At 43.8% G+C, this 25,000-nt stretch overlaps 1 protein-coding gene across 2 annotated transcripts in view; it reads left to right on the plus strand.

Moving 5' to 3' along the window:
* Positions 1-1,996: 1,996 nt before the first annotated feature.
* LOC121854687 (sodium-dependent neutral amino acid transporter B(0)AT3-like) overlaps positions 1,997-25,000 on the plus strand; it is a gene marked incomplete at its 5' end in the record, with an annotated part of 57,895 nt that continues 34,891 nt past the window's right edge. Inside the window, 3 exon segments of one of the 2 annotated variants that reach the window (XM_042349390.1) lie at positions 1,997-2,047; positions 8,421-8,474; positions 19,743-19,971. In XM_042349390.1, coding sequence (XP_042205324.1) covers positions 1,997-2,047; positions 8,421-8,474; positions 19,743-19,971 — 334 coding nt within the window. 2 annotated transcript variants of the gene reach the window in all.

Raw genomic sequence — 25,000 nt, forward strand, 5'->3', positions numbered from 1 at the left:
TTTTGTATTGGAAAAATTATCCGAAATATGATGGGATTTAGTGGTTCCTTGATATATATTCCTTGGGGGAGGGTGAGAAGGGGAGGGGTGAGGAGGGGAGGTGAGGAGGGGTGAGGTGAGAAAGGAGGGGTGAGGAGGGAGGTGAGGAGGGTGAGGAGAGGAGGGGTGAGGAGGAGGTGAGGAGGGTGTGAGAGGAAGATGGATTGGGGTAAGGGGATATAGAGAGGAGTGAGTAGAAGGATTAGGAGGGAGGAGGAGAAACTCATCCCCACCTCACTTCAGAGCTGTTATGGTCTTTTAAGTGAAGTCTAACAACATGACGCATATGTATGAGGTGTCGGGGTGGAGGTCGGGGAGGAGGGGGGAGGAGTGTCGGGGAGGGAGGGTGTCAGGGGTCGGGGAGGAGGTCAGGAGGTCGGGGAGGGTGTGGGGAGGAGTGTCGGGGAGGGGTGTCGGGGAGGAGGAGGTGTCGGGGAGGGAGGTGGAGGGTGTCGGGGAGGGGTGTCGGGGAGGAGTGTGATTAAAGCTACAGCAACACCAAGTATAAGACATCACACAACTTGGCCAATCAGACAACTGGAATAGTTCAAACTACCTTAAAATACTTGTTAGAGGCTTGGTGATGAACGACTGAGGCTTGGTGATGAACTACTGAGGTTTTGGTGATGAACGACTGAGGTTTTGGTGATGAACGACTGAGGTTTTGGTGATGAAAGACTGAGGTTTTGGTGATGAACGGCTGAGGTATTGGTGATGAACGGCTGAGGTTTTGGTGATGAACGACTGAGGTTTTGGCGATGAACGGCTGAGGTTTTGGCGATGAACGGCTGAAGTTTTGGTGATGAACGGCTGAGGTTTTGGTGATGAACGGCTGAGGTTTTGGTGATGAACGACTGAGGTATTGGTGATCGAAGCTCCCGGTAGACGAGGCTTATGAGACGGCCTTTCTTAACAGTGGAGAAGGACACCACTCAATGACCCGTGGCTGACGATGGGCTGACGATGAGCTGACGATGAGCTGACGAGGAAAATACCCGGATGAAATCGATAGTGGTGGATCAGTAGAACTCTACCCCTCTCTTTCTTTGTCTCTCTCACATTCTCTCTCTGTGTCCCCCCCTCTCTCACTCACTCTCTCTCTCTCTCTCTCTCTCTCTCTCTCTCTCATTCTCTCTCTGTGTCCCCCCTCTCTCACTCTCTCTCTCTCTCTCTCTCTCTCTGTGCCTGAGGGTTGGCGACCATGGCCCTCCACTCGGCTTGTATATTAACTAGTCTTTCCAGATGTTGACTACGATTTTAAATTAATGTTATTCACCCATTTAATTATCTTGTCTCCCTCTGGCCCTCACACCATCACTTTTAACCTATTAATATCTATATCATTATTACCATCATTAGTGACTAAGTATCTCAATTTCCTTATTTTATTGATTTCCAGTATTGTTCTCCAGATAATCTTAGTGTTTAACTGGTTTATATATCATTACAATGGTGTGTTAACTGTGGGGCCAGTCGTGTGACATTTACTGCCCAGGAGACGACAAATGAAAAGAGTAATATCAAGAGTGTGTTAAGAGTGTGTTAAGAGTGTGTTAAGAGTGTGTTGTTGTGGTACGGAGACCCTTGTAAAAACTGTCTTTTATTTACTACAACTATAACTGTACGTTTGTAAAGATGTACTGAATCTTTTCTTCTCTTGAGGTACAGGTAGCAGCTTCTCTTATGTTTCATTTTCAGGAAGTTCTTCAGTAGTGGTTAACCTTTTGTTATTATAGTGTTGGCGATAGAGAAACAGTCGTCAACACTATCTCTCTCTCTCTTTCTCTCTCTCTCTCTCTTTCCTTGTAGTAACTCCCCCACCTCCTCTAGCCGCCTCCCCGTCCCATAGAGTCAACTTCCCCCAGAGAAACAAGACCTTTATCTATCACTTCAAACATTTTTCATTGTTTACTCTGATAACCCTGCAATCTCTATATCTTCCCCTTTTCCTCTATAGAGAAGAACAAGTGTGAAGAAAAGGACAACGAGTGTGACGATCCCAGAGGAAGTAAGTAGGATACCCTCTTCCCAATTTGGTCTTCCCCCCCCCCAGCTTGGTAGGGTTGGTTGGCCTCACTATACCCCTCGTAGCCAGTCGAGAGATGATTTAGGGTGACGCCTCAGAACGTGGTGTTGACCAGTGGTGGCGGAGGCATGGGCGAGGGCATGAACAGTACCACAGAGGACTTCAGGTGACGAGAAGGAGGTCACAGTTTTTCTTTTTAGTCTGAGTCTGCCACCAATCAAAAGCCCAGTATTACTTAGCCGTCAAAGAATTGAAGATTTATATGGGTAAATGACGGCAGGACCGGTGCCCCCAGAAACCCGCCCCACTGGCTCCACACCCACCCACTCACCCTCGGCTCAGCCAAGCACCTCGCCTCTGTGTTGTCGTGCACACCACCACCAGAATGCTCACCGTGTGATAGACTGCACATTGTGTTATTGATGAACTGAGGTAACCCACGACCGCGCGCTCTCCTACCCTTTATAACACATCTCCCCTACCCTCTATCGCACATCTCCCCTACCCTCTATCGCACATCTCCCCTACCCTCTGTCGCACATCTCCCCTAACCTTTCGCACCTCCCCAGACTCGTGCACACTCACCAGGATTGTACATGAAAATAAATTATTTTTTCATAAAATGGTTCAGCTTTTGGTGTGCCTCACTAACTAACGCTCCACGCACCGCTCACTGCTGCTCGGCTCTGTCTGTCTGTGCGGCTGAAGGCCTGAGCTCGCTTTGCTTTCCCCCAAAATATCATACTGTCTACATTTTTGTTATTCAGACGTTTGGAGGTTCAAAAAACAACACTAATCATTACTTATTTAGAGGAAACAAATGTTCATTCAGTGAAGGATGATTTAGTCTGAATAATAAAGAGTAGAGAGAGACTGAACACGGTTGGTTATGAGTAAATGTAGTGTTTTTGAGGTAGTGTTAGTGACCCTGACCCCTGTTGTTGCGGCCGCCTCCTGCACCTTCAGAATACTGCAGCAGCTGTAGTGTGTGGTCGTGATGTTCTTCAACTACTTGATGGTCAGGCATGAACCATCACTAATATATATACTGTATATAATTTTTGTTAGAAATTGTCCAAAATGAGTAGCCTTTTTTTCAGGGTGTTTCATCGGCAGGTTAGTACGATGGTGAAGCACTGGTATATATACTGTATATACGATATAGATATATCCCAAAACACAAATATATATATATATATATATGTGTGTATGTTACACTAAATAGAATTAATTGTCTAATAGCTAAAACTTCCAAAAATTTAGGGGGGAAATTCTGACTGGTCTAACTTAACCCACCTAACCTAACCTAACCTATTAGAATTAATTTCCATTAACTTGTAGTCATAATAAGCAAAATTTATATCCCTCTGTGACGTCAGTTAGTTTTAAAGTTTAGTTGGTGATTATTTCTATTTAGCGTGATATACACTCATGCATACACGTGTATACACATGCACGTGCAAGCACATTGCACTTAAAGACTTACACACACACACACACCAAGGTGACGGAGTAACCCACTACCTGCTAAGTAACAAGGAACCATCTGTCTCACTTACCATAAGTAACGATAAGTAACTTTACTCACTTTACAAACGTTCTAACCTCACCCACGAACTGAAATACGACCCCACGACCTCAAATACGACCCCACGACCTCATATACAACCCCATGACCTCAAATATGACTCCATAACATCAAATACGACCCTACGACGTCAAATACGACCCCCATGACTTCAAATACGACCCTATGACTTCAAATATGACCCCAAGACCACGCCTGAACGACAAAGCAAACAGAATAAAGACGAAGTAAGCTTTTCACCAGGTAGAAATTTGTGGCCCACTTGTTGCTGGGCGCCGCAGGTGAGCCGTGAACCTGAGGTGAAGGTGATTAGGAAGCTGCCAAGGTGGTAATGGAGGGGACGGCGAAGGGCGGGCGCTGAAATTACCACTAACAGGAGGTGGTGGGAGGGGTGGTGGTGATTCTCGCTGTAAAATCACGTAGGAGGGTTAAAGTGTGTGTGTGTGTGTGTGTGTGTGTGTGTGTGTGTGTGTGTGTGTGTGTGTGAACGAACCATGTCAAAACTAACTCAACCTCTATGAACGACCCTTGCGGGGAAGGCTGAGCTTGGCGCCCAGGGCAGGACTGACCCATTTTTTGAGGAAACTAGGTCATGTGTGAAGGTCACTAGGCCAACACCCACTCACATCTAATTAATTTTGTAAACGTTAAATTTCACATATAACAAATTAGTCTAATAAACTATCTCTGAAATATTTGCATCAAAAATTCGAAGCTAATTTACTAGTGTTTTGTCCCGCCTTCAGTGAGATATAACCCAGAAGACGTAGGAAACACCGTCCTCCCGCCCGTACGTCCTCCCTCCCTCCCTCCGTCCGTCCTCCCTCCCCCCTCCGCCCGTCCGTCCATCCTCCCTCCCTCCGCCCGTCCGTCGTCCATCCTCCCTCCCTCCCGCCCGCCCCGTCCTCCTTCCTCCCGTCCGTCCGTCCTCCCGTCCGTCCGTCCGCCGCCCTCCTCCCTCCCTCCTCCGCCCGTCGTCCTCCCTTCCTCCCCGTCCGTCCTCCCCCGCCGTCCTCCTCCTACCCGTCCGTCCGTCCGTCCTCCCACCCGCCTGGCCGTCCCTCCTCCTACCCGTCCGTCCGCCCCTCCTCCCGCCCGTCCGTCCATCCGTCCGTCCTCCCGCCCGGCCGTCCCTCCTACCCGTCCGTCCGTCCGTCCGTCACAGTTGGTTTCTGCTTAATAACATTTAATATAGTCGATGGTTCAGAGATACAATGTTGGCATAATGTGTGTGTGTGTGTGTGTGTGTAAGGAAGACATTCATGCCAACTTTAAATGCCTGAACTTAACTATAACACCTTAAAAACCGTAAGCACCATAACATAACACCATAAGCACCAAAATTCAACACCATAGACAACATAATATAGCACCATTAACACTGTATAACACCATAAACACCATACCATCAGTTTGTACTTTTTTTAGATAATAGTTTTTAAGTAGAACAATTCTCCCCCTATTTTTCTGCTTCAGGTGATTTTTATACTTTGTTCAAATTTTCTTAACTATTCGCATTTGACATTTTGCATTACATTATTTCCTTTAATAAATATACAAATAAAATTCAAAACAAAAATAATATCTAAAAGTCTTTTGAAATTACTTGATATAAACTGTTTTTTTAATCACGTGTATGTGAGGACTGGAAAATTTGAACACATATTGGGAGGTGATTTTGTTTAGTGATTGTAGCTCCTGTAGTCAATGGATGTGTTGTAGACGTGAGCTACATTACAAGGTTCAACTGAAGGTCGGTTGGGTTCCAGTTGTGATCGATTTGGGTTCTATTAGACCCCAGTCCTCTCATAACTCAGATGTTTACAGAGCCAAACTCCTTAATTATCCTAATGTGAGTGTGATAGGATATAATTAATCGAACTAAAATTACATAGTGGATTCAGAGGTGGGGGCCCTAACCCTCAGATGAGCCCTGAAAGGTCCAGTTCAGGGGATGAGTTGACTAGGTGGTGTTGTGGTGTGTCTGGAGAGTATACCTGTACAACGGAGATGTTTATAACACCTTTGCGTTATATAAATCAGTGTTATGTTAATTTCTTATCTCTAATACGACCCTGATTTTAATTTACGATTGATTTTTAGATGTACAAATACACTATTAATGTCTCCAGTGTACATTTAGTCTCCAGGGACAGTGTCTAGTTATGTGTGAACCCCTGGGCTGGTGTCTTAAAGTAGTGGGGGTCACCTTGCGGCTGAGGTTCGATCGTCTTCACCAGGTCGTCACGAAAATTCTCCAAATTAAAGCTGTTGTCTCCACTAGGTCACTATCCGTCCATACTCTTTTGAAATATCATATATTTCCAGTTCTTAAGTGTTTGTAGAAGGTCGTCTACGTACAGTATATGCATGAGTTGTTTTATCTTGTCAATAATAGGTGTGTGTATATATGTGTAGCACCCTCCCTCACCGCCACCCTGGTATGGTCACTCCGTCGCCTCACTCCTCTCTTGTTGCTCTCTGTGTCTCGCACCTATCCCTGTTTAACCCTTTAACATTGTTTACATGTATGTAGTTAAATATTTTCATTGATTATAAACGCTATTTTGAATATAAACCTATATTATTTGGCCCTAACTTAATTTTCATGTTTTTCAGCTTTAAGGTGAATATATGTATGCATCTTATTATGTCTAACATCTCTGTTCAACGTGAAATGGATCTACTGAAGAAAACTTTACACACAATATATTCATAAACTTTCCTTCACCACGTTGTCACAGTGAACGTCATCTTAACTGACTCAGTAACTATAACGCCTCACAGCTACTAAGTTCATACACTGAGTTGAATCTTTAGTTAAGTCTCTGCCCACCACACAGCCCCTTCACCACCCATCACCTACCCACCACACAGCCCCTTCACCACCCATAACCTACCCGTCACACAGCCCCTTCCCACCACCCATAACCTACCCACCACACAGTCCCTTCACCACCCATCACCTACCCACCACACAGCCCCTTCACCACCCATAACCTACCACACAGTCCCTTCACCCATCCTACCCAACATCACCCATCCTACCCACCAACCCTCACCCCATCTACACCACACGTCCTCACCACCATCACCACCCACCACACTTCACCATCACCTCCACCACACAGCCCTTCACCACCAACCTACCCACCACAGTCCTCACCACCATCACCTACCCACCACACAGCCCTTCACCACCCATAACCTACGCACCACACAGCCCCTTCACCACCCATCACCTACCCACCACAGCCCCTTCACCACCCATCACCTACCCACCACACAGCCCTTCACCACCCATAACCTCACACCACACAGCCCCTTCACCACCCATCACCTACCCACCACACAGCCCCTTCACCACCCATAACCTACGCACCACACAGCCTTCACCACCCACCACCACCCTCCACCAACCCACCACACAGCCCTCACCACCATCACCTACCACCACACAGCCCCTTCACCACCATAACCTATCCACCACACAGTCCCTTCACCACCCATCACCTACCCACCACACAGCCCTTCACCACCCATAACCTATCCACCACACAGCCCCTTCACCACCCATAACCTATCCACCACACAGCCCTTCACCACCCATAACCTATCCACCACACAGCCCCTTCACCACCCATAACCTACGCACCACACAGCCCTTCGCCACCCATAACCTACCACCACAGCCCTTCACCACCCATAACCTACCACCACAGCCCTTCACCACCCATAACCTACGCACCACATTGTCTCTGTGTTTTTTCAGTAACTTATGAAAAAAAATTGTCTTGAATAGCTTTTTAATTTTTATAAAATTTATTTCTTTATAACATTTTCTTAATATTTATAATTTTAGTGAAACTTGTAGAGAAATACGCCATTTTGTTTATGTTCAATGAAAGACAACATGAACCAAACCTAACCTAATGAAACAAGGCTAACCTAACCAAACAAGGCTAACCTAACCAAACAAGGCATTATTAAAGCTAGATTTGGTTGCTGTGTTTCGTCTACAACCCATTATATCGACCAATGTTTACCAAATTCACCTTCACCACCACTGACCCCAACTGATGGACGATGCAACATACAAGTTTCATTAAAAAATAAATAAATAAACTATTTATTATAGAAATCGAGTAAATTAAACTCTCTCTCTCTTTCATCATGGCGACTTGTCAATCCATTCTAATTGGCTTTACTATTCGTATGAGAACTCGAATAGTTTTTACTTGACTATCTTTCTCTCTTTACTATTTCTTATCTTTTACTTTCCACATCATCATCGCCATCATCATCACCATCCCCACCACCATCACCACCATCACCATCACCACCATTCACTATACACATATTTATCTTCAGTTCCTACCAAGAATTATTCCTTTAAGTTTATCTATCAACTGATGTTACGAGAGGCTGAGACACCTTCCTCAGTGACTTAGCTGAGGTAAACAAGACCATCAGCTGTGAGGTCTTAACACGCTCCTGTATATTTCAGCTAAAACAAAAGACCTTCCTTACCATAAATTAACTCTGTATGTATGGTTACATATATATATATATATATATATATATATATATATATATATATATATATATATATATATATATATATATATATATATATATATATATATATATATAGTTGTATATTCATTTGATTACAGCGTTGAATACTTTTGTTTTAATTTTGCATTTCTTTCAAGGATGAATTAATTTGACTTAAACAATTTGGTCTCTTATTATTCTTCTCGTCAGCTGATACAAACACCAGTGGTAAAGACCGAAGTGGTTGCTGAGGGCAAGAAGGACGTAAGTTAGTAGATGTTGCCTCCACCCGCTGCTGCAATAAGGCAGGTCTGCTCCTTCACACAGGCAGTCACCATCGACCTTAACCAACCCATTCCCAAAACGAAAAAAAGCTAAAAAAAAAAAAATCAGTGAATTACGAAGATAAACTATACCATGAGTTTCGGGTCAAGCAGTAACAACAGTTGACCCAATGTGACCTCTACGATGAATACCTTGGCCCACCCCTCTCGCCCCCTTACGCTCTCTTGCTGACCTCTGCTTGAAGGAACAGACCTACACCCAGTGATTGTATTGTGAAGCACAGTAAAGGCCCTTTCCCGCACGGTGTAACTCCCACTTAAGGTGAATCCATGACCTCTTGACAACGAGAACACCACACACACACACACACACACAGACACACCCAGACACACACACACACACACACACACCCAGACACACACACCCAGACACACCCACCCAGACACACACACACACACACACACACACACACACCCAGACACACACACCCAGACACACAACACCCAGACACACACACACCCAGACACACACACACCCAGACACACACACACACCCAGACACACACACCCAGACACACACACACCCACACCCAGACACACACACACACAGACACACACACACCCAGACACACACACACACACCCAGACACACACACACACCCAGACACACCCACACACCCAGACACACACACACACACCAGACACACACACACCCAGACACACACACCCAGACACACACACACACCCAGACACACACACACCCAGACACACACACACACCCAGACACACACACCCAGACACACACACACCCAGACACACACACACACCAGACACACACCCAGACACACACCCCAGACACACACCCAGACACACACACACCCAGACACACACACACCCAGACACACACACACCCAGACACACACACACACCCCACACCCAGACACACACACACCCAGACACACACACACACACACACACCCAGACACACACACACACACCAGACACACCCAGACACACACCCCAGACACACACACACCCAGACACACACACCCAGACACACACACACACCCAGACACACACACACACCCAGACACACACACACACCCAGACACACAGACACACCCAGACACACACACCCAGACACACACACACCCAGACACACACACACACCCAGACACACACACACACACACACACACCCAGACACACCCAGACACACACACACCCAGACACACACCCAGACACACACACACCCAGACACACACACACCCAGACACACACACACACATGACATTTGGAGGAGGAGGAAGAAGAAGAAGAAGAGGAGGAGGAGGAGGATTAGGAGGAGGAAGAGGAGCAGGAAGAAGAAGAAGGAGAAGAGGAGGAGGAGGAGGAGGGCTACGAGTTGAACCTCTCCTTGACAGCCAACAATTTTTAATCCCAGACCAAAAATATTTTACGAAACATCTCATTTTTTTTTTACCGCTGAATTTTTTTAGTTATTATAATTTTGTTTTGATTCTCAGTTAGTTATTTTCTTTTTAATTAGTAATCTCAGATATATAGACAATTTAATTATATTTTATATATTTTGATAATTTATTTTATTTTTTTTTTACTCCTTTATTGTAAACTTTCACTCTACCACTGTAAACTTTTACTCTACCATAACTTTCACTCTACCACTGTAAACTCTCACTCTACCACTGTAAACTTTCACTCTACCACTGTAAACTTTCACTCTACCACTGTAAACTTTCACTCTACCACTGTAAACTCTCACTCTACCACTGTAAACTCTCACTCTACCACTGTAAACTCTCACTCTACCACTGTAAACTTTCACTCTACCACTGTAAACTTTCACTCTACCACTGTAAACTTTCACTCTACCACTGTAAACTTTCACTCTACCACTGTAAACTTTCACTCTACCACTGTAAACTTTCACTCCACCACTGTAAACTTTCACTCTACCACTGTAAACTTTCACTCTACTACTGTAAACTTTCACTCCACCACTGTAAACTTTCACTCTACCACTGTAACCGCTCAAAAACAGACAAGACGACTTCCCTTAACTGTAACTCTCTTACAGCGGGTACACAATACAGCCATCATGTATTTTTCTGTAACCTCTTCTTCATTAGTCCATTTTTAATTCATAATTTATCAATGTTTTCTATATAACTTTCTATAATCAGTTTTTAAGCTCACAATTATAGAGAGTAGGTTAAAAAAATATTACCAAGGTTAGGTTAGGTTAGGGTGTCTATGCTTCAGGTGAAATAACCTAGGGGGCCTAATCTTCAGGTGAAGTAAGCTGGGGTGTCTAATCTTCAGGTGAAATAAGCTGTAGCGTCTAAGCTTCAGGTGAAGTAAGCTGGGGTGTCTATCTGTCTAATCTTAATGTGAGACGAAATCAAAGACTCGGTTAACAAACAGTGTAGAAAAGACCACGGTGAAGACCCTCTATCAAGACTCATAATCCTTCCTCCAGCACCTCCCGCACCTCCCCACCAGCCTCCCGCACCTAACACAGCCTCCCGCTTGTTTCACCCATCACCCAAACTTTCCTACCGAGACTTTTTGATCGGTTAGGTACGAGGAGGAAGGACGTCCAGAGATTGTGAGAGGCTGGGGAAGAAACATGAGGGTCTCTGGCAGGTCGTGAGTAACAGGGGAAAGAGGACGGCTTAAGACTCCTAGCAGGGGAGATTAGGGGAGGGAGGAAAGAGGGTTAATAGCTCGGAGATTGAAGGCATTTAGGAGGTGTCCATTACTAAAGCTGCACCACATGTTACTCGAAAACGAATCATAGTGGACCCAATGCACCGATACACCATAGACTAGACGTTAAGACAATCTCCGATATCACCTCTGGATGCAGTTAGTTAAAGTATCAATAAATAAACAAGAAAGAACCGTGGAGTGAAATCAATGCTAATATGTCGCGGTCCTCTTAAGATCAAGTCTGGAGGATAAAATTATTCCTGCTCATGGTCCGTACAGAGCCTGTGTGTGTGTGTGTGATACCTGAGGCTCAGATGGAAGCCAAACTGATTCTTACGAGAGATATGAGAGCTCTTGATGTGTTTAGAAAGACGACTAAGAGACGTTCATAAACCTTTGGTAGAATTCGAGTAATTTAAACTGGCCGGTACACTGACGTTAAAAGTGCGACGGTCGGGTGGATACAGTGTTAGCCTCCTGTTCAGGGTCGGTAGTTCGGTTCCCAGTTCTCCCAGCTGTAAATGGATACCTACGTTTACAATTTGGGGATATTAAGGCGGTCGAGTACAGTACTGGCCTTATGCACCGAAGGCTCAGTATAAAGTGTGTTGTATCCACACTGTCCCTATCGAGCAGTCATGCCTCTGACATCTACTTTACCTTTTCATATTGACGTTATAAAAAAACAGTAGAATTTTTAGTATGGGAGTGATATTTGCCGTCCTCCTTAACAGCACAATGATACAAGGTTTAACACGTTTACCGAAGTTGTTGCTTAATTTAGGGGTCGACACATGAACAAAATATCCTCAAAGTAATGGGAGACAGCACTTAGATCAGTAACACCGGAGAACCCAGGTCTAAGGCATGATTCCTCATCTCTCAAGATCTCAAACCAACAGCAGAAGAAACTGTGTGAGGTAAGGTATTGTTTTATCTGCCTTGTTAACTATTGAATACAGTGTTAAGCCTTCACTACTGGGACACTGGGGACAAGGCGTGAGTCGGGCTACACATGACAAGACTCTAGGCTAGCCCATCACTTGTCTGGCTGACTAGTGTTACTGAGTACATCATTATAACTGTGCATGACGGTCCAGCTTCAACCTCAGAGTATATGTAGTGTCAGCTGCTGGTTTCAGGTGGATATAATTTTGTTAACCTGCACGAGAACCAATTAGTGTCCTCGCTTGATACTGCCACTGCTTAGCTTGGTGTGCCTGCCTCCCACCACCACTGAACCATTCTTTAACTGCTGTCATTTCATCACAATTTTATTCAATGGACGTCAACACTACCACAGCTAACTCGTCAGTGTAACGTCAGGCACAAGATGCTCATTCATCATATATCACCATGGAGAAGCCTCACATCCACACTCACCACATCTGGACATTAATCAAGACCAGGTGTGATGAATTCCAGGTGTTGGTTGACTATTCATCTGCTAACAACCGTAAGTGTTCGAGGACATCTGAAACAAGTGACCCAAACCGACTAATACGTAAAAAATACCTGTGTTTGAGGGCGGAAGTAAGAGGAAAAGAGGACCAGAGATAACAAAGAGGGAGAAGAGGATAATAATGAAACAACAACAACTTTGTAATAGGTTGAGGGCGTTGAAGGATTTTCGAAGAGGAAACGAATAAGACCTTGAGGGAAGACTTCCAAGATGCCGTGAACATCTTGGCAAAATGAGACGATTAAGAGCACGAAGAGTTAAGACCTGTAGTGTCGAATCTTTCTTGTGGTGAGAGTGTATTATCTCTCTCTCTCTCTCTCTCTCTCTCTCACGAAAGTTCTGATAATACAAGAGGCACAATCACGACTTTCTCTCAGATGGAAAGATTTTCTAAATGAAATATCAAATCCCCTCTCTCTCTCGCTCTCCCTTCTTCCTGAAATAGAAAGAGAGAAAAAAAAAGTCAAACAGAGAGAAAGAAAGAGAGAGAAAGAGAGTCACTTTAACAAGAGGGGAAAGTGAGAAAGAGCCACAACCTCCTTATCGTCTGGTACCGCCGCAGGAAAAGCGAGGAGTTCTTGGATTACAAAGCCCAAGACGACAAAGCCTTCCCGAAGCTCATACTTGGCTGGCAGCTCTCAAGAATTCTCCCTCTACCCCCTGGTATAGTTCTCACCCAAAACGGTTTTTTTTTGGTCAAAGTTTCCTCTCGGTTTACCATAGTCGGTTGAGTTTCCATTTCTCAGGAGGTTAGGTTGGGTTAGGTTAGGTTGGGTTGGGTTAGTTTTAGATTAGGTTAGTGTAAGTTAAGTTAGATTAGGTTAAGTTTGATAAAATTAGGCCACCTCTACTCTACAGTACAAACACAGTTATCCGTCTCCGGTATGAGGCTGTACCTTGACTACCTGCTGTGTTACCATTTGGCCTAAGATACCACTTCCTTGACACTTACTTCCTCCTTGACACTTCCTTCCTCCTTGACACTTCCTTCCTCCTTGACACTTCCCTGACACTTACTTCCTCCTTGACACTCCCTTGACACTTCCTTCCTCCTTGACACTGGCGACACTCCCATACCTTGAAACAGGAAAGAACAGATTTGTTTTGCCTTCACGATTGTCAAGCAAGAGTTTGTGAATCCATCGTTTAGAGAGAAGCACAGATGAACTCTCTAAAGCTATGACTGTATCTACCTGTTCCCGTCTATGTACACACACACACACACAAACACTACATATATATACACTGTTTATATATATTGGTGTTATCAATGTTACATTTACAACAAGTTCTGGCACTGAGTAGATGCAACACATGAGAGGGGAATCACTAAGGTCCTCTCTGGGGGTGATGTAGGGAGTGATAATGAGAACAACAACAACAAGAGAAACACCATAAATAAAAAAAAAGAATAACAACAATAACACAAAAACAAGTAACAACTGTAAACGACAAGAAGAAAGAAGAAAAAAGACGAACAACAATAACAAGAACAAGATGAACAAGAAGAAGAACAAGAAGAACAAGATCAACAACAAGAATAAGAAGAAATCGATCAAGTAATCAAACATTATTTAAAGGTCTTCCGCCAAGGTAAACACATCACACCTGCCCGTTAATATACCTCAGGTGCGGCCACACACAGGTAGAGAGAGACCTTAAGTGGTAATATGACGCCTATCTATCTATCTATCTATCTATCTCTGTGTCTGTCTGTCTGTATATCTATCTGTTTGAAATCTGTCTCACTGTCTGTCTCCTTATCTATCTAATCTATCGAACAACCTAATTGATTGTCTGTCTGTCTGCCTGTCTGTCTGTATATCATTCTATCTGTTTGTTTGTTTGTCTACTAAAGAAAATAGGAGAAGTTACAGTGTACAATCTTGGCTTAGGTATATGTTCACCCTGACGTGTTCTAAAGCTTATATGTTTCTCAGGTCACAAGGGTCAGAGGTCAAGGCATCTCTCGAGGTGAGGTCAGGAGGTCAGAGTGGTTTTAGGTCACTGGTGACGTCATCTGAGCGAGGTTGTAGAGTGGATTAAGGGCAAGTGGACTGTAATTTATTCAAGGGGTAATTATGGATGACTGACCCGCCGCCGATTTTTCGTAGAAGACGTATTAAAAATGCTGCAATTTCACCGTGTTTTACAGTGGACACTGTTGTAGTTTTGGCAAATGTGTTAAAAAGTGGTTATTTCAAAATTAAACCTAACCTAAACTAACCTTAGTTGATATGAAAAACAAGCAGCAAAAGTATTGTTAGAAGACCTCACCAACCTAACTGCACTGATAATGAAAAAGCGAAGGTTTTCTAAAAAAAAATCAATCTCGCTAAAAACTAAAACGTGATTTAAGGAGACAATTGAAATAATAAAAGTGGACCAAGACTCATAACTCCCAACTCTGAGAGGAGGATCAAACTGACGCCATAAACGTACATACTTGCCTTATATGACGGCAGGTTTGTCGTCGTCTTCTGATTGGTCACTGTAAGGTCCAATAGGGAGCCAGACACCGAGTTTGAGTTATTGCGGCCGTAAAACTTCTTGTAGCCGTTCATAGCTTTGGCAACACTATATACACTGCAACACCCTGCCGTCATAAACCCATATACAACGATCACATTTATACATTTACTTATCGGTCAAAATCAATCCTTTAAAAACGTTTGTCCTAACAAGGTCAGTTTAGAGCCTTTTGTGTCTTCTATACACAGATAAACACACTATTAACGTCTCCTATACACACATAAACACACTATTAACGTCTCCTATACACAGATAAACACACTATTAACGTCTCCTATACACACACAGACACACTATTAACGTCTCCTATACACACACAGATACACTATTAACGTCTCCTATACACAGATAAACACACTATTAACGTCTCCTATACACACACAGACACACTATTAACGTCTCCTATACACACATAAACACACTATTAACGTCTCCTATACACAGATAAACACACTATTAACGTCTCCTATACACACACAGACACACTATTAACACGTCTCCTATACACACATAGAACACTTAACGTCTATACACAGATAAACACACTATTAACGTCTCCACACACAGACACACTATTAACGTCTCCTATACACACATAAACACACTATTAACGTCTCCTATACACACATAAACACACTATTAACGTCTCCTATACACACATAAACACACTATTAACGTCTCCTATACACAGATAAACACACTATTAACGTCTCCTATACACACATAAACACACTATTAACGTCTCCTATAAATACATAAACACACTATTAACGTCTCCTATACACCCTGGATCCGTGAAACAGTATCGTTCCATCTTTGTACCGTAAAGAAATCTAGTGACTTATTTATTACTTTAAATAACAAACAGGAAAAATACTTAATTATTCATTGACTACAGTACTCTTATTATTCACGTACTTAATTTCTTGTTTATTATTGCTTTCATTCTCTGTTTGTCTGTCTGTCTGTCTGTCTGTCTGTCTGTCTATCTATCGTAACAGAAAAGTTTTATATCCCGATATTCATAAAATAATATCGAAAAAAAAAATCATATTTCAACTTGAAGAAAATATCTGGTTGAAGACGGTGAGGAAATTCCTTTTTTTTAAGTAAAGGGAAAAAAAATCTCTTTCTTATTTCACGTTTGTTTTGTTTGGATATTTTGTGGGAATTTTATGATGTGTTCAATGATACGAATGATGGAGGAGACAAGACCCCCACACACACACACACATACACAGACACACACACACATACACACACACTGCTAACAGATATACATAGCTCTCCTCTCTCCCTCCTGCCACTGCCCCTCCACGTCTGTTCATCTCTACTGTAGGTGATTTACAATACGTTTTCCGATGGAGCCATTCCACGATTTCTGTTTGCGTTAGAGACCAATGCCTGTCATACCTGGGTGACTGATGGTTATTATTTTATTCTATTTTCACGTGTGGGATTTTTTTTTAGCTCTCCTGATAATACGGATGAAATTGATTATTTTTTATTTTTATTTGTTTTAATTTTGATCAGGTTAATCTATCTTGTGTCGGCACGGGTGGAAGGGTGGGGATGGGATGGGGTGACCTACAGATTAGCCCCCCAGCTTATTTCACCTTAATATTAAACTCCCTAAATGCCAATAACAAGCTGGAGGTGTGTTAACCAATCAACGAATCAGACAACAGAAGAAGAATTTACGTCACTAATCACTCGGTATCAAACGTGACGTCACACTAGTTGGTCAACAGGTTACCCCCAAAAGTGTATTACGTCATTGATGTTGAGCCAACGTCCTTCCTCTCATTCAGTCAATAGTGGAGCACGCATGGCTCTTCTGGCCAATCGCGTGGCTCGACACAGTGTAGGTGTGAGGAAGGTGGTGATTGGTTGTCTGGGGTGCCTGTGGTGAGTGAAACAACCACTCAGCATGACCTCTCAAGGACGGGCTTCCCACACATCTATACATAGTATCACCATCACATATATACTGTAGATGAATATGTATATTTACATTTATAGGCGGATATTTACGTACATACTGTATATATTTACGTGTGTATATATATATATATAAATCGACACATATATCTAAGACGTAATTTCATATTATTACCAGTCATATAAATTTCCATCCAAATTCTCTTTCAGGAAATTTAATCTAACACAAACCTCGAGAAAAATCCCATAATTTTTAATATGAAAACTTCCGTCAATTATTTACCTGTTAATTTATGTTTTAAAAAGATAAATTATTGAGTTTCTTGTTTCAATTACCACCTCGAGTATTATTACTATTGTATAATTTGTATTTGTTTCATAAAAAAATAAATAAATTGGTTTTATACAGGGTGTCCCATCTTCACAGTTGGTTCACTCGGCAGGTGTTGTACTGTACACCTCTGTCAACTAACTTTTGAGGATACTGTATTGCTTGAGACGCATGTGTTACTTGCATGAAGAGACACATAATGTCTCATGTGGTTTTTGGTATAAGACACATGATATGAAATATGTCTTTTGTATAGCACATTTTAAGATATACAATATTTTTATACAAGACTCCCTACAAGTATGTATTTTATGAATCGTATTTTTATATAAAGACATTCGTAGGACACATATTTTTATTATGATGTGTTTTTTGTATAAGACATCACGGAACAGTTACCAAGTACATATTATTTTACGCTCGTCAAACTCTGTACTCCACATCCTGAACACAATAATACATCAGACCCCCGAGGTAGCAGCCTGCATGACGGTAGTGTAGAAGGGGATGTCTTAGTGCTGTATCGTTATAGATATTTGTGAATGAAAAAAAAATAATTAAACCCCTTTAGAATGATGGTTTAACTCCTTGATATTCATAGAGCTTTAATTATGGTCTTCAAAGGGTTAAAACTTAAACCATCGTTCTTAATGGGTTACATATACCTTAAACCATCGTTCTTAATGGGTTACATATATACTTAAACCATCGTTCTTAAATAATAAATACAACTTAGAATGGGCTACAGACAGCCACCTCATGTAGTCAATAATAAATGGTGTAACTCACAAGACTGAAGTAGAATTAGTTTGTGTTAAGTCTGTCTGCCTGTATCTACACGGCACCCACTCGTAGATGTCTGTGGAGGAAAACAAAATATTATTATACTATGCCAAGACATAACAGGTGATGGTGTTACCTGGTTGATAACATTACAGGTGATGGTGTTACCTGGTTGATAACATAACAGGTGATGGTGTTACCTGGTTGATAACATTACAGGTGATAGTGTTACCTGGTTGATAACATTACAGGTGATGGTGTTACCTGGTTGATAACATAACAGGTAATGGTGTTACCTGGTTGATAACATAACAGGTAATGGTGTTACCTGGTTGATAACATAACAGGTGATAGTGTTACCTGGTTGATAACATAACAGGTGATGGTGTTACCTGGTAGAATAAAATTGACTGAGAAAAAATACAACTTTACTCACGAATAAACCATTTCAATATCTTGGTTTATTTCAGGTTTATAATTTTTTTGAATTGATACAAATATATAATACAACACAACACAATACAATAAAATACAATACGATTACTACACTACACTACACTACACTACACTACACTTAACTCTCTCTTAAAACATCACCTGTGTAATTAGGCCACAGGTATACTATTTAGAATGTTTATGAACGACTAATTACTTGACATTCACACTTGTTCTATAAATCAAGAATTCTATTGAGGGATTTTTTTCTGTAAATTATGTAAAAAAAAAAATCAAAGGAGTTTGTGTTACTGTTAATTACTGTATGGGACTTATGACTTTCTTGCTCAGACTCATGTTCGTTCTTTCTTTCTTTCTTTCTTTCTTTCTTTCTTTCTTTCTGTTATATCTTACAAGTGACTCAAGAACTCTCTCACTCTCTCTCTCTCTCTTCTGGATCATAACTCCCGCTGGTGGTAATGTTCCTACAACTTGTGAAAAACTTTTAGCTCTTTCTCACTCGACTGACTGACGTGTTCCCTGCCCCCTCTCTCTCTCTATTACCCTGAGTGACGCTGATTGGGACGCTGTAAACTAACCTCAATCCCGCTAAGAAAGAATCACATTAACGGGCAGGAGTAAATTAACACAGAGGAAGAGAGAGGAATATGTATAAATTATCTTGAAAATGACACAAAAAAACCTACAAGATATTCAGGACTAAACGCTAGAAAAATTAAGATAAACAAACAAATCGTAATTCAAATTTTGACTTTAGTTGAGAAATCAATTGAGAGGTGGAAAGGTTAGGTTATTATTAATGATATTAACTGAATACATATTAACGATGATTTTTCCGTTTAACACTTACTCCTAAACCTTCAATTTCAACCATAAATATTGATCCTAACATTAATAGTAACTCCCGATGTCGTTAACTGCAGATTGACCAAACAGCTTACCCAAGTCCACACTTATTGAGGCAGTTTCTTCGTTCCTGAGTTAAGATCTGTTTCCTCGTCTCCTCTATAGGCCATTCAGAGTCCCACCCGTTCAGAGAAGGAGGAACTCGGGGCCCTTACGTCAACCCCACCAGGAGGAGACGCCATCCAGGCCAGCGTTGCTAAACCAGGCGACGGCGTGGGGGAGGAACGCGAGTCATGGGACAGCAAGTGGCAGTACCTCCTGGCTGTCATCGGCTATGCTGTCGGTCTTGGTTCAGTGTGGCGGTTCCCTTATCTCTGCCAGAAGAACGGAGGAGGTGAGTAGCCCCTTATAATCACCTACATTCATTACCTTCATTAAAATTCTGTAATATTCTGTATCTGTATGGCGCGAATGGAACTCCTGTAGACCATTACAGTAAACAGCAAGGAGGGGAGGGGAGGGGGGAACTACTACAATGTGAATGAAACTCCTGCACGTCGTTACAGTAAACAAGGAGGAGGAGGAGAAGAGAGGGTAGGGGAGGGGAGGGGAGGGGACTGCTACAATGTGTTTCCTTAACAACACTCAATATTGGACTGTATCTAGTGTTCGTGAGCGGAGATTCAAGGTAGTCACGGCAGGCTGGTGGTACAGAGACTCTCCCGGCTGTGAAAAACAACAGCATCGTATTGTTCTGTTCTTTCTTTGTAGAGCCAACTTGGTTAGGTTAAGGTAGGTTAGGTTGCAGTAGATTAGAGCAGGTTGCAATAGGTTAGGTTAGGTAAGGTAGGCAGGCAGGTGTAAGAACACTCAGGTGTATGATCAGAACCACAAGAGCCAAGCACACAAGTCACTATCTGGCCGCCGGGCGCCCACCAGCTTACTGTACAGACACCCCGGGGTCACTCTCACACACGGTCACTCACTTTCAGGCATGGTCACTCTCTTTTAGGCATGCCTGAATGCTAGTGATCATTTCTAGAAGTGAGTGACCACGTCTTAAGGCCAGCCACCGCCAGACCCACCTCTAAAAAGAGAGAACCTTAGGACTCAGGGTCGATATCCACGCTCTCTCTCTGTCGTGTGTGTGTGTGTGTGTGTGTGTGTGTGTGTGTGTGTGTGTGTGTGTGCAGAAATAATTTAATAAATGAAAGAATCCGTGTAGATGAAGGGTTAACTCATTGTATCCAAAAGGTTATGTAATCGTCTACCTGTGTGTTGCCTACATTCAACCCCACCTCCGGAAGGTCACTCACTACGCCATTCTGTTTCCATCCATCCACTCTACGTTCTCATGTACACTGAGAACTCTTCCTCGCCAGTGAGGGTAAACAGATACAGTATGAACGCTGCCGCAACCACACAGTGAGGTGCTTGGCCTTCAGGGGAACAATGACCAGTCTAGCAGCAGTTACTAAGCAACAGGTAGGCAAGGCGTGGCCCACACGAACAGTCTCAGCAACAGGTAGGAAAGGCGTGGCCCACACGAACAGTCTCAGCAACAGGTAGGCAAGGCGTGGCCCACACGACCAGTCTCAGCAACAGGTAGGAAAGGCGTGGCCCACACGACCAGTCTCAGCAACAGGTAGGAAAGGCGTGGCCCACACGAACAGTCTCAGCAACAGGTAGGAAAGGCGTGGCCCACACGACCAGTCTCAGCAACAGGTAGGAAAGGCGTGGCCCACACGACCAGTCTCAGCAACAGGTAAGAAAGGCGTGGCCCACACGACCGGTCTCAGCAACAGGTCGGAAAGGCGTGGCCCACACGACCAGTCTCAGCAACAGGTAGCCCTCCAGGGCGTGGTCAGGGAGACCATTCTGAGCAACAGGTAGCCCGTCCCCCTGGGGGTCTGGAGGCTAATAGAAAATGCAAGGTATTTTCTGGCACTCTGCTCACTCATAAACTCGTCATTGTAAAGAGCCTCCCAGGAGACCCTGCGAGTGCTGACCCTGAGAGTGTGTGGCCTCCCCCAGACTGATGACCACCAGGAGAGTTTTTCGTGGAATTCAATGATCCTGTAAGAGGCTGCCCCGATGAGTCACGGACCTTCCAGTGTTGGTAGTGTGTGTTGATGTTTATATTGAATCAACGCTGTGATAAGTAGCTGTACTGACCGAGTTTATCAGTGTTTTTCACTCTCTCTTATACTGTACAGTTATTACATGTGTGACTGATCAGTAATAGAGTGGACGAAAATTACCAATTAGTCACATAAATTTTGAGAACAAAGACAGATCACACCTGGGAACACACACACCTAGAGTACTACCACCTGGAACACACCTGAAATTCCACACACACTTGAACACACACCTGGGTACACACTAGATACACACACCTGGAATACCTACCTGGGTACACACACCTGGAACACACACCTGGGGTACACACACAGGTACACACACCTGGGTACACACACCTGGGGTACCACACACCTGGGTACACACACCTGCCAGTACACACACCTGGGGTACACACGGATGATGGAAACCATTTTACCTCGTCCTATGTGATGATAGAGACTGAGGACCTGGGCTTCACTAGGGACCTGGGCTTCACAAAGGGACCTGGGCTTCACTAGGGACCTGGAGGCACTAGGACCTGGGCTTCACAAGGACCTGGAAGCCACTAGGGACCTGGGCTTCACTAGGGGACCTGGGCTACACTAGGGACCTGGGCTTCACTAGGGACCTGGGCTCCTGAGGGACCTGGGCTTCACTAGGGACCTGGGCCACTGGGACCTGGGCTACTGGGGACCTGGGCTACTAGGGACCTGGGCTTCACTGGGGACCTGGGCTTCCACTAGGGACCTGGAGCTTCACTGGGACCTGGGCTTCACACTGGGGACCTGGGCTTCACTAGGGGACCACTGGGCTTCTAGAGGGACCTGGGCTTCACAAGGGACCTGGGCTTCACTAGGGACCTGGGCTTCACTAGGGACCTAAAATCGACCTTTGACCTTCTTGTGACCCTGACCTGCAATACTCATTACTTTGTGACGATACTTGATAATGAGATTAACTTCCAAGTTTGAAGTAAATCCGACTGAAATTGAATGAGTAGTTACTTAACGGACGGACGGGAGGACGGACGGGAGGACGGACAGGAGGGCGGACAGGAGGACAGACGGGAGGACAAACACAGGCATAACCCCCCCCCCACCTATAACGTGGATTCCAAGTCAGTCTCCAGGTTCAGAAAAGACCTAATCAATTCAGGTTTATAAGTATCTGAATATTTAAACACCTCGATGCTACAGCGTGTTGACCTAGAGGAGACACGAGACAGATCAGGACGCTCTTCGTTGGCTACAGAGGGGATCTGAGTACACATTGTGATATAGCGAGAATAAGAAGATCTGGATATACTGGGATAGAGAGTTGAGTGAGTGAGAGTCTCTGAGAGCCTATCGTTGATCGTTGGAGACTTAAGCAAGACCAGGAAGGCCTCAGTGCTCAGTATGGGGTCTGTAAACTGACTTTATAACACCGGTAGGAGGAAGAGGAGGTGGGGGAGAAGAAGGGGGTGGAGGAGGAGGAGGAGGAAGAGAAAGGGGATGAGGAGGAGGAGGAGGAGCTTCAATACTCTTCTCTGGTTAAATTCAAAATTAACCTTTTTGAGAGAGAGAGAGAGAGAGAGAGAGAGAGAGAGAGAGAGAACGACCCACTGTGTCATGTTATTCCACCAAGAGAGATGAGTTGGTGTCATACGTGGTATCACTTCACGCCCCAATGGACACACTGTTCACCTGACACATACACACACACAGACAGACACATGCACACACACAGATACACAGACAGACAGACACACACACACACACGTGGGGAAAGGGTTGTGGTTGGAGGTTGGTGGTGGTTAAGGTAGTTATTGACGGGGGGTGGGGATGGTTGAGGTGGGTAGGCTGTGTCACCTTGGGGAGGGCAAATAGTGAAGTCGACTCGGCTATCGACCGTGTGACGCCGAGGTGCACTTGCCGGGGTGTCGGGGAGGGTGTATGTGTGTCGGGGAGGGTGTATGTGTGTCGGGGAGGGTGTATGTGTGTCGGGGAGGTGTATGTGGGGAGGTGTATGTGTGTCAGGGAGGGTGTATGTGTGTCAGGGAGGTGGATGTGTGTCAGGGGAGGGGTGTATGTGTGTCGGGGAGGGTGTATGTGTGTCAGGGAGGGTGTATGTGTCAGGGAGGTGTATGTGTGTCAGGAGGGTGTATGTGTGTGGGGAGGGTGTATGTGTGTCGGGGAGGGTGTATGTGTGTCGGGGAGGGTGTATGTGTGTGGGGTGGGAAGAGGGTGCGTGTGTTTTTGCGTGTGGGGGGGAAGGGAGGAGAAAGGTTGGATTGCATATGTAATTGTGTGTGTGTGTGTGTGTGTTACGAATTAGTATATATATATATATATATATATATATATATATATATATATATATATATATATATATATATATATATATATATATATATATATATATATATATATAAAAATAAAAGTAAAGTGGAAAACAAGGCGAGAGGAGAGAGAGAGAGAGAGAGAGAGAGAGAGAGAGAGAGAGAGAGAGAGAGAGAGAGAGAGAGAGAGAGAGAGAATTACTCAGGGCACGCCAACAAGGTCGCTCGATGGTTCCTTGTCCCAAATAATCAATGGATTATAAGAGAAAGAGCCTAAAATTTTATCTCACCTGGGCCAGACGCGGTGTTGCAGTGACTCGTTCATGCGGCCGATAATACCTAATCAATGTACCTGACATGACATAAGAGGTAAAATTAGTCGTCCTGAAGAGAAATTTTATCCCAGATAAACTGAAGCTGTTTACATAATTGACTGATTTAATGAAGGATGTGATGTAGGTAATAAATTATCTAACGAGGTCATTTATGAAGTGTGCGTTTGATTAGTTAACACACACACAGGTAGTTAATGACAGGTGTGGTCACATGTACAGTTGAAGACACAATATCCTGGACACTTTTTGGCACTGTCTGGCACCACCATCACACCTCAGTAGAGTCTCAGTGCAATTTGGAAGCCATTTTGGACCCTTGTGGTGTAACTTAAGTGAGATTAATTCTAAGGTGATCTTAGGTTATCTTGTTACGAGGAAAATTACCACTCAAGAGACTCTGGGAATCAGGTCGGGAATTTACCCCTATAGGGATTAGGTCAAGGTGGTGGGCTACTGAGGCGGGGAGGGGGGGAGGTGTTCCTATCTCTCTCTCTCTCTCTCTCTCTCTCTCTCATAACAATATCTCACGCCCAGAAGCTCCCGTCGCCCACTTTCGGAAATAGAACATCTCCCCGGGCTGAAGATAATGGTGGGTGATGGGGTGATGGGTTAGTGTGATGGGGTGATGGGGCAGTGTGATGGGG

The sequence above is a fragment of the Homarus americanus genome, unplaced genomic scaffold (assembly GCF_018991925.1).
Source record: "Homarus americanus isolate GMGI-L3 unplaced genomic scaffold, GMGI_Hamer_2.0 scaffold53233, whole genome shotgun sequence".
NCBI classification, from domain to species: domain Eukaryota; kingdom Metazoa; phylum Arthropoda; class Malacostraca; order Decapoda; family Nephropidae; genus Homarus; species Homarus americanus.